The 8,781-nt window shown below is 59.4% G+C and overlaps 5 protein-coding genes across 5 annotated transcripts; 1 reads left to right on the forward strand and 4 right to left on the reverse strand.

Moving 5' to 3' along the window:
• Positions 1 to 79: 79 nt before the first annotated feature.
• On the reverse strand, positions 80 to 3,828 carry ACA1_323170 (Utp14 protein; the record flags this gene model as incomplete). The annotated part of the gene is made up of 13 exons (XM_004333385.1): positions 80 to 247; positions 369 to 503; positions 575 to 1,689; positions 1,772 to 2,102; positions 2,176 to 2,281; positions 2,397 to 2,455; positions 2,531 to 2,591; positions 2,665 to 2,802; positions 2,885 to 3,093; positions 3,189 to 3,266; positions 3,344 to 3,472; positions 3,591 to 3,688; positions 3,732 to 3,828. The coding sequence occupies 13 exons, from the start codon at positions 3,826 to 3,828 to the stop codon at positions 80 to 82; spliced, it is 2,724 nt and encodes a 907-aa protein (XP_004333433.1).
• A 199-nt stretch (positions 3,829 to 4,027) lies between these two features.
• ACA1_323180 (uncharacterized protein) lies at positions 4,028 to 4,939 on the reverse strand (the record flags this gene model as incomplete). Its single annotated transcript, XM_004333386.1, has 3 exons — positions 4,028 to 4,179; positions 4,277 to 4,349; positions 4,442 to 4,939. 3 exons carry the CDS (start codon positions 4,937 to 4,939, stop codon positions 4,028 to 4,030), a joined length of 723 nt encoding a protein of 240 aa, XP_004333434.1.
• A 222-nt stretch (positions 4,940 to 5,161) lies between these two features.
• On the forward strand, positions 5,162 to 6,486 carry ACA1_323190 (uncharacterized protein; the record flags this gene model as incomplete). Its single annotated transcript, XM_004333387.1, is given in 6 exon segments — positions 5,162 to 5,516; positions 5,598 to 5,664; positions 5,721 to 5,906; positions 5,982 to 6,138; positions 6,153 to 6,218; positions 6,295 to 6,486. The coding sequence occupies 6 exon segments, from the start codon at positions 5,162 to 5,164 to the stop codon at positions 6,484 to 6,486; spliced, it is 1,023 nt and encodes a 340-aa protein (XP_004333435.1).
• A 116-nt stretch (positions 6,487 to 6,602) lies between these two features.
• ACA1_323200 (ShTK domain containing protein) lies at positions 6,603 to 7,447 on the reverse strand (the record flags this gene model as incomplete). Its single annotated transcript, XM_004333388.1, has 5 exons — positions 6,603 to 6,664; positions 6,738 to 6,800; positions 6,857 to 6,955; positions 7,051 to 7,198; positions 7,268 to 7,447. Coding segments are annotated over 5 exons (552 nt in total), but the record flags the coding sequence as incomplete, so codon positions are not given.
• Positions 7,448 to 7,778: 331 nt separating this feature from the next.
• Positions 7,779 to 8,777, reverse strand: ACA1_323210 (uncharacterized protein; the record flags this gene model as incomplete). The annotated part of the gene is made up of 3 exons (XM_004333389.1): positions 7,779 to 8,359; positions 8,427 to 8,649; positions 8,718 to 8,777. 3 exons carry the CDS (start codon positions 8,775 to 8,777, stop codon positions 7,779 to 7,781), a joined length of 864 nt encoding a protein of 287 aa, XP_004333437.1.
• Positions 8,778 to 8,781: the final 4 nt, after the last annotated feature.

Below are 8,781 nucleotides of genomic sequence, written 5' to 3' on the forward strand. Positions count from 1 at the left end.
TCGGCACGACGAAGAGGGGAAAAAATGGCAGTTGGTTGTTTTATGAAGAGCTCGGAGTGGGGAGTGGAGGGCAGCAGCTTCACTTCTTGGCGGTCTGCTTGGCGTTCTTGGTGTCGGCTCGCTTCCGCTTGTTGCCGGCGACGGCAGCACCACGGTTGACGGGCTCGCCCTGGTCCTCCTCCTGCTTCTGCTTCTTGGCGAGGGGCTGCGAGATGGGTCGGATGATGTGGCCCGCCTTCGTCTCGATCTGCAGCAACCAAGGAGGGACGTGCGCGTGAGCCACAAGAAGGCCAACGAGGAGGGAGACAAGAGGAGAGACGTCATAGAGAGAGAGAGAGAGAGCGCGCGGGGTGGTCCTGAAAACGTACGCGAGGGCGAGTGATGCTGTTGAAGACGTGCTGCGTGTTCCACTCCCTGCCGAGGGGCGTCTGGAGCTGCGCCTCGTAGAGCTCCGGCTGCTTTCGGAACGTCGAGGGAAGCTGGTCGGCCCGATAGCGCGCGAACTACAAACAGACACAGTGGTAAGGCCACTACTACGTGTCTGGGGCGGAGGGCGTTGAGGTTGGCGTTGTACCTTCTTGTCTCGCTTCTGGTTGATGATGACGTGGTCGAGGCCGTCGTCGGTCCTGGTGGGTGGCTTGACCGGGAGCCCGTCCTTGGCTCGCTTGGGCTTCTGGATGCGCGGCTGCTTCTTGGGCGGACGCGTAGGCTTGGTCACGCCCTCGCCCACCCACGCGCCCCAGCCGGGCATCACCGTCGGCTTGGCCGGAGCCGGAGCGTCGGCCTCCAGTTCCGCTCGCTTGGCCGCCTTGAATTCCTCGACCACGTCGTCGTTGGCGAAGGCCCGCTTGATGAGCTCCTTCTGCTCCTCGGTCGCCGACGCCAGCAGATTGAACGAAGAAGAAGACCCGTTACCGCTGTCGGCGCCCGATCGGTCGTCGTCGTGCTCCTTGACCTGGGCGGAGGCCACATCGGTGATGAGCCGCTCCACGTTGATCTTGAGGGTGGTCTCCGCCTGCTGCCTCTTGCCGAGCGCCTCCTTCTTCTGCTTCTTGGACACCTTGTCGTCGGCGGTGGTGCCGGCGTGCGAAGCGGTGATGACCGAGTGCGCGGTCTTCTTGGCTACGACGCCCGTCGCGGCCGACGACCTCTTCATCCACGGGTTCTCCATGTCGTGCACCTCCGGGTTTCGGGGAGCGTGGCGCGACGTCTTGGTGGTGGTGGTCGTGGTCGAGATGTGGTCGGCCTCGTCCTCTTCGTCGGGCACGGCCTGCGGGCGAGCGGTCGGGGCCTTGATGTGCGCCACCGACAGCGGACCCTTGGGCTTGGGCGAGGCCAGAGCCTCTTCCTCCTCCACCGTCGTCTGCGTATCGACTTCCGACGACGCGCTGCTGCTGACGGCGGCGGCCTTGGTGGGAGTCTGCTTCCGGGCCGGGGCGGCCTTGCTCTTCTCCGGGGTCTCGCCGTTGTTGGCCTTCTTCACCTTCTTCTTTTTGTTGGTTCGCTTGCTTTCGGCCTGGCCCTCGCTCTCCTTGAGGATGGCCGCCACCTCGTCCTTCGTCTTGTTCACGTCATGCACGACGGGTCCCGCACCCTCGACGTCGGGGAACTCCTCCACGGCAAAAATGTTGGCGATCTCGGGCTCCTTCGTGGTCTGCTTGGTGCCCTTCTTGAGAAGAGCGGGCACGTCTGGACACACACGACGTGGCGGGTGGTGAAGAAGGAGTTAGCGACGATGTTCGGCTGGTGCGTGTCGTGTCGTGTGTGGTACCGATGGTGGCGTGACCGCTCATCCTGACGGTGCGGCCGCTGGAGAGGGCGGCCTTCTCGGTCTGGTGGGTGGCGCCCGAGAACTTGACCGGCGCCGACGAACCAGACGACCCGGCCTGCGTGGTGCCCAGGTCCTTTTGAACCGTGCGCCTGCCCTTCACCTCGGTCTCCTCGGGCGCCTTCGCCTCGGCCTCGAGGTTCTCGTCGTCGCTGTCGGCGTCGCGCTGGCGCATCATCTCCTCCATGTCCCGCTCCCACTCCTCCTTGGCCTCCCGCATCTCGTCGGCGCGCCGCTTCTGACCGCGCTTCATGAAGTCCATTCCCATCAATCCCTGCAGATGCGCGCGGGGCGTCAGTAAGCCACTCAATCAAAACCAAGATCGATGGCCGGCAGTCGGCGCGAACCTTGGTGACCTGCGGCGCCTCCTCCTTCTCCAGCATGTCCAGGGCCTCCTGCAGCTCCTCCTCGTTCATGTCGTCAATATCGGCATCGTCATCCTCGTTCGCGTTCCTGTGATCATGACGGAGCAAAGCGAAAGAGGTGATGACCATCGGGTGAGCATGTACGTTGTTGTCACACACCGCCGCTGCGAACAGCCTCGAGGACCCCAGGGCGGCAGACGTACATCTGCTTCTTCAACAGCTGGTCCCTGATCTTGATCTGCTCCGAGATGGCCTGGCGGGTCTAGGAAAAAAAGAAGGCGAAAAGAGTGAATATCAACGATGTAGGCATTATCATCAGCTTATGGTGGTGCGGTACCTCGGTGTCGAGGTGGCCTCGCGTCAGTTGTCTCTGCGCCCACTTGCCCTTGTTCTTGTGCCTGTCGCGCAGCACAATGATAGTAAGAATTGTTAAGGTTGCGCGAGGTGGAATACAAGCAAGCAACAACGGACCTCTGGGTGATCCTCTCCTGGATTCGGAGGCGCTCGATCTTCTCGGCCTCTGCGCGCGCCGTTTCCTCGTCCAGCTGGCCCAGCTCGTCCAGCGACATCGCGGACTTTTGCTTCTGCTTCTTCAGAATGCGATGATACCTGCACACGCCCAAAACAACAACAACAACAAATTAATAAAGGCTTACAGGAGCAGAGGGTTGTTGTTGGGAGGAGGACGTACGCCTTGGACTTGATCTTCTTCCTCCGCTTGGCCTTGGACTCCTCGTAGAACAGGACGGCCTTCATCTTCTTGATCTGCGCCTCCCTCTGTTTGACCTCGTCGGTGCTGAGTTCGTTCATGTCGAGGCCCTCGAAGTGATCGATCGCCTGCTTCGTAACTCCGGACTGCGCCAGAATGTCGGCAATGCCCCTCTCCAGATCGTTTTGGGGCTGTGCACGGCCAAGAAAAGAACGAAAGAGAAGAAGTGCGATACGCCGGTCAACAACTGTGTCCACGAGTGGTTCTCTTCAGGGGGTATGCGTACCGTGTCGATCAGGGCCAACTTGGCTGCGGTGAGCTTCTCTGGCGCCGGCTCGGCAAACGGGAATTTGAGGTGATCGGCCTGTGCTCGCGTGGGCAAACGTGTGAGTGGATGAGTTGGCACGCTGCACAGGCAGAGGGGGCGAGTGATTGACATACCTTTCGGTTCTCCCGGACGGTGGTCTCCCACTTGTCGGTGATCTCTTCCTTCTTCTTCTCATAGGCCTCCTCGCGCGTGAGCTTCTGCTTGATAGGCTGATCCAGGGGCTGTGCGAGCAGGTTCTTCGTCTGGAGCAGAAGGAAGCAGGCAAAAAAACACGCGATGAGGAGGAACGTCAACGCATCGAGAACGCGTTCGCACATATACAAGAGAGGGGGCCTGTGGACAGGTGGGGAAGGGGCAAACCTTCTGCAGTTCAGTCAGCTGCCTCTTCACGTCGGCATACTGCAGCTCGTCCTTCAGCGATCCCATCAGCGCGTCCAGCGTGAGCATGCCCTTGTTGGCTGCGCGCGCGGGCACACAGATGAAAAAAGAGGAGGGTGAGACGGTGCCATTCGACTCGGGTGAGGCAGGTGTAGTTACCAGAAGGCTGGAGGTTGAACTCGCCCTCGGGATAGAATTGCTCCGTCGAGGGACCAGACATCTTCCTCTTCGCCTTTTTCTGATGTGTTGTGACGATATCGGCAACGCGTGTTAGTCCACTGTATAGTGCAGCGGCGAAGACTAATGAACGCTCACCTTGCCCTGCACCGCGGCCATCATGTGCTCATAGGCGCCCTCCTGCGCCTTGTTGCCGCTCTAGAGAGAGCAACAACAATGGGGTCGGTGGTGCACCCGGTCAGTCAGTCATGCAGGTGGCCCGGAAGGCGGGGATCCAAATCGGCATGAAGAGGGGGATTGCGTGCCTCCTCTTCGTCGTCTTCATTCTCATCGAGTTCGTCAAACATTTCGTCCAGACGCTTGAAGTCGCCTTCGTTCTCGTCACCCTCGAAGTCTGCGTAGAGGGGGACAAGCCAACAAAGAAAGTCAGTGTGAGTGCACGAGTGCCGAGAGGCCGAGAGAGAAGCGGAGAAGAGGACAAGGAGAGGCACCATCGGCCTCGTCGTCGTCACCGTCGTCCGAGTACTCCTTGCCGGAGTCATCGCTCTCAGAAAGTGTGATTTCCTGCAGCACATCGCATTGATCAATTGATTGTAAATAAAACATGCAAAATCAGCAAGCGTTTTGATTTGTGTGGAAATGAAGATCCTCCGTACCTGATGCTTCTTGGCCTTCTTCTTGTCCTTACCCTTGCCGGCCTTCCCTTTGGGCGCCTCCTTGCCCCTCTGGCCGATTCCGCTGAGCACTTCGCCGTATCTCTTCTCATCCTCCTCGTCGAACGCCTCATCTTCGTCGATTTCCTCGTCATCTTCAAATACATCTCCATCTTCATCATCATCCTCTTCGGCGTTTATCATGGTGGACTTGAAGCGTCTACGGGCGGCCGCATCCATGCCTTCCATGTCCGGCCTTGCCCCTTCATCAATGTGCGAGTAGAACGCGGCGTTGCCCTCTCCATCGCTGCTATCTTCATACACATCTAGCTGCGATTGCGGCTTCCTCTTCTCCGCCTTGTCCGCTACCCCCTTCTTCGAAGATGCCGACGATTTGTTGTTCTTCGCATTGCCCTTCGCAGGCGAGGTGCCTGATCTGCCCTTGCCTGCGCCTGATTTCGGAGCAAATTTGCTCTTGTTGGGTCCGGCACCACGACGCATTGTGATCCTCCTCACGGTGTCTTGGAGCTAGCGTTTACGGAGCGGAATGGTGAGGGTTGGTGATCGCTACAATCGCGAGATGGCCGAGATGAGATCCGGAAAATGAAGGGTACGAAAATTTGTTGTTTTCACTTTCTTCTCTCTTTCCAGCGTTCCACGCATTCCTCCTCGTGCGAGAAGAAATACAAATAAAAATAACAAAATGGAGGAAAAAATAACAAAATGGAGAACCTGCTGGCTGCTTACGATGAGGGCGAGGATGATGAAGTGGGCGAGGAAGAACAAGTGACTGAGGCTTCCATAAACCTGAAGCGAAGCCGAGCTGATGCGCTGGAGGGAAAACACGTAGACACATCTCCAGACAAGCGGGCTACGCTCGCCGCGGCAACAAAGACCAAGAAAGCTCGCGTGTCAGAGGGTGCAAAGCCGGTGGTGCTCCTGCCGCCCCCACCTGCCGACCTGTTTGGCGGCGGCAGCTCCCCCAACGAAGCAAAGGACAGCCCCGCGGCACACCTGGGCCGCGTGCGAAGCTTTCCGCACATTGAAGGCAACTACCCCACCTTCGTCTACATACCCGGTACGCTCGCGCGCGCGCTTTTGTGCAGTTCGTGCTCGCCCATGCACAGTCCACCCACTCACATCGCGTGCCGGCCCGCAGTGTACATCACAGCCGTGGATGGCCTGATGCCGTGTGCCGATCGGCTGCTCCAACAGTTCCGCGACTGGTACCTCGTGTGTGGTGTCAGTGCCCGGCTTGGTCGGCACATGCTCATATGCGCAGGCTGCCCGGCCGACAGGTCTACTCCATCAGCGAGCTGCGGGATGAAAGCAGCGGCGACGTCACGAGCAGCCGCCGGCCGCTGGAGCTGATTTATCACGTCAGCATCTCACGCACCGTGGGCGTGCGCCAGCACCAGATCGACCCCCTCATCGACCTTTTGCGGTCCACCCTCACACCCGAGCGCAGGTTCAGTCACGTCTCACTTCTCTTGTCGCTGTCCCTTTTGGCACTGATGTATGAGGTGCGGTGCGCGCAATGCAGTTTCGAGGCCAGCTTTGGGGCGTACGAGGTGTTCACAAACGATGAGCACACGCGATCGTTCCTCTCGCTGAGCGTCGTCGACGGGAAATCCAAGGCAGCGCTCCTCTCTCCGCTCAATCTTCTTTTCTCTCTTTTGTCTGATCCGCGCTGGCTGTGTGTACGCTCATGCAGGTGTGTTCGCTCATCGCCAAGGTGGACGGGGTTTTCAAGCAGTTCCGACTACCGACCTACTACGAGGTACTCCGCGGCAGAGCCCAGCCCAAGCGCGCGCCACACATAACACTGACGCTCTACATGCGCGCGTGTCACCAAGGATCCGCGGCCACACATGACGATCGGGTGGACCTTGGAGGATGTGCTGTCCACCGACGAAAAGGGACCGCCGGGCCTCCGTCCGGACAGGCGCCACTCCCTCGACCCCGACATGGGCGGCCCGTTCCGCTTTCGGGTTGGCAACGTCCAGTGCACGCCCGGCCGCCTCATCTACGACTTCCCCCTGAAGTAGCCGAAGCAAAGAGAGAGTCAATCGCAACCCGTGCTCGTCGTGGGAAGTCCACCACAAATGGTTGGGTCGGGCAAGCCGAGCTGGTAACGAGACCACAGGAGCGGCCCTGTACAGGCTTATTCCACGAGTGCCATCCTCCCACGATTGCCGCGGTTGCTTGGGTGCCGCTCGACAGGCGCTGTTGAAGGGGAAAGCAGGTCGTCAGAGACAAGATGGGGTCTGGCAACCCTCCACACTGTGGTGACATGTACCGGTACACGCAAAGTTGGAGCAGCTCCCGCTCAAACACTGCGAGTCGACTCCGCAAGCGTCGCCTGTAACACGAATGTGTGAGTTGCGTGAAGGTTCTTGTGCGCGAGGTGGGAGGTACCGGAACCGCCAGGGCTGTCGTTGAGACAGATCCCGGCTTGCTGGTTGCAGACGCCAAACAGACACTGGGTGTTGTTGACGCATTTATCACCGGGCTTGCCTGGAGAATAGCGACGTATGAGGGTAAGGTCACCAAACTGCCAAGTGCCTGGTGACTTTCACCCATGTACAAGGGTGGTTACGTGCCTTCTATACGGGTCCAGTTGCACGCGTTACAACTCAAGGGGCAGAGCTGCTGGACAGTCACATTGTTGGCGCACGACCCCTCCTTTTTCCAAACGGGGCAGTCGATCTGACGGTACTCCCGAGCATCGTTGCAGTTGAGCCGGTTCAGCACGCGGGCCTGGTCGAGGCGGGAGCCACGGGTAAGTCGAGCGGAGTCCACGAGAAGGGCGGGGGTTTGGGTACGAACCCAATCGAGGGAGTTGACTTCGCTCTGGTAGTCCGTCATCAAGATGTTGATGCGGTAGTTGATCATCTCCTTCATGAACGACTCGAAGTTGTTGCCGTTGGCCAGGCGGGAGAGCTGGTGCAGATCTCGCAGCTTGTCCCACGGGTTGAGAATGGCATTCACAATCCTTCCGCGCCCGTTCCTCCGTTAGACGCTCGCACGCAGGAGGAAAAAAACAGTGTGGTGCGGGGACTTATACATTTTCGCGGACGTTGTGAGAACCCACTGCAGCTTGTAGACCGCGTCGGGATTGCCTGGCGTAACGACCAGTGTTCCGATGAGTACAGAGGAAGCGGGGAGTCTCGCTGCGGAAGGGAACGCCACCTGTTTGAGACTGCACAGACTTGGTCTCGTGGTCGAGCATGGCGGGGAAGTTATCGACGTTGGCCCAATCGGACACCAGGTACCTGCGCACACTCGGAGTAAGTTGACTGCGACGCCCGCCCCACGAGGAAAGCTCCGGAGCGGTGCTCTAGTACTCCTGAGAGGGCCACAGCTCGTCGTAGCGGTTGGCCGTCGGCATGTCGTCGTAGAGGACGAGTACCCGCTTGCCGGATCGTAGCATATCGCCGTAGGTAAACGTCAAGCCGGCGTACGCGTACTTGTCGGCTATCACGCCCACCCTGCTCCTGCCCCGGTCTTCGATGCCCGCGGCACCTTGGACGAAGGGGAGCCGGTCTCCCTCGCCTTGCTCGACTCTCTCGCCCGACGATGCTCCACGCTGGAATGCGGTGTCGTGGCGGCGCGACTCGAGGGGCTTGACGGGACGGCCGACCTTGGGCAGGATGTGGGCGGCTTGCGCCAGCCTGGGGGCGAGCGACTTGGGGAACATGCCGAAGGGTCCCAGGTACTTGTGCATTAGCATCACCAAATTGTCGTGCTGCGTGTCATTGAACCTGATGTAAACATGGGTGGGGTCCAAATCGTGAGTGAAGGTGAAACTTGGAACGCGGTAACAGTTGGACGGCTGGTACCCGGCGAACGAGCCCCATTGCAGGATGACGATCTCCTCCGGGAAGTCGGTGAGGAATTGGGTTATATTGCCCAGCATCTCTGTGCGCGTGTGCGCGTGAGTAACATCCCGCGGGTCGGTGGTTCCCAAAAGATGTGAAGGGCTTACCTTCGGTCGGGCTGCCGAGGATAAAGTGCAGCGTATGGTACATGGCGGTGTCCTTGCTCCAGCACACTCGAATATCGAGGAAGCGGGCGCCCCTGCGTTGTGTCCCTTGCACTGTGAGTCCCTGCATCAGTTCTAGGAGGAAGGGGTCACAGTACTTGTAAAGTTGTGTGTACACATCGCTGTTCTGCGTGTCGGCCCAGCCCTTGATCACCTGGTATGGCTTCTGCGGTGGTGTAGCGGCGAGACATCAGTTAAACGCAGCTTGCAGCGCAACGAGGAAGTTGGGGGTACCTCGACGCCCATCTTGCGCAGCGTGACAAGCAGGTCCTGCACCCATACGTTCACCTGCATGCAA

The sequence above is a fragment of the Acanthamoeba castellanii genome, assembly GCF_000313135.1.
Source record: "Acanthamoeba castellanii str. Neff unplaced genomic scaffold scf7180000084467, whole genome shotgun sequence".
In the NCBI taxonomy this organism is placed as follows: Eukaryota; Discosea; order Longamoebia; family Acanthamoebidae; genus Acanthamoeba; species Acanthamoeba castellanii.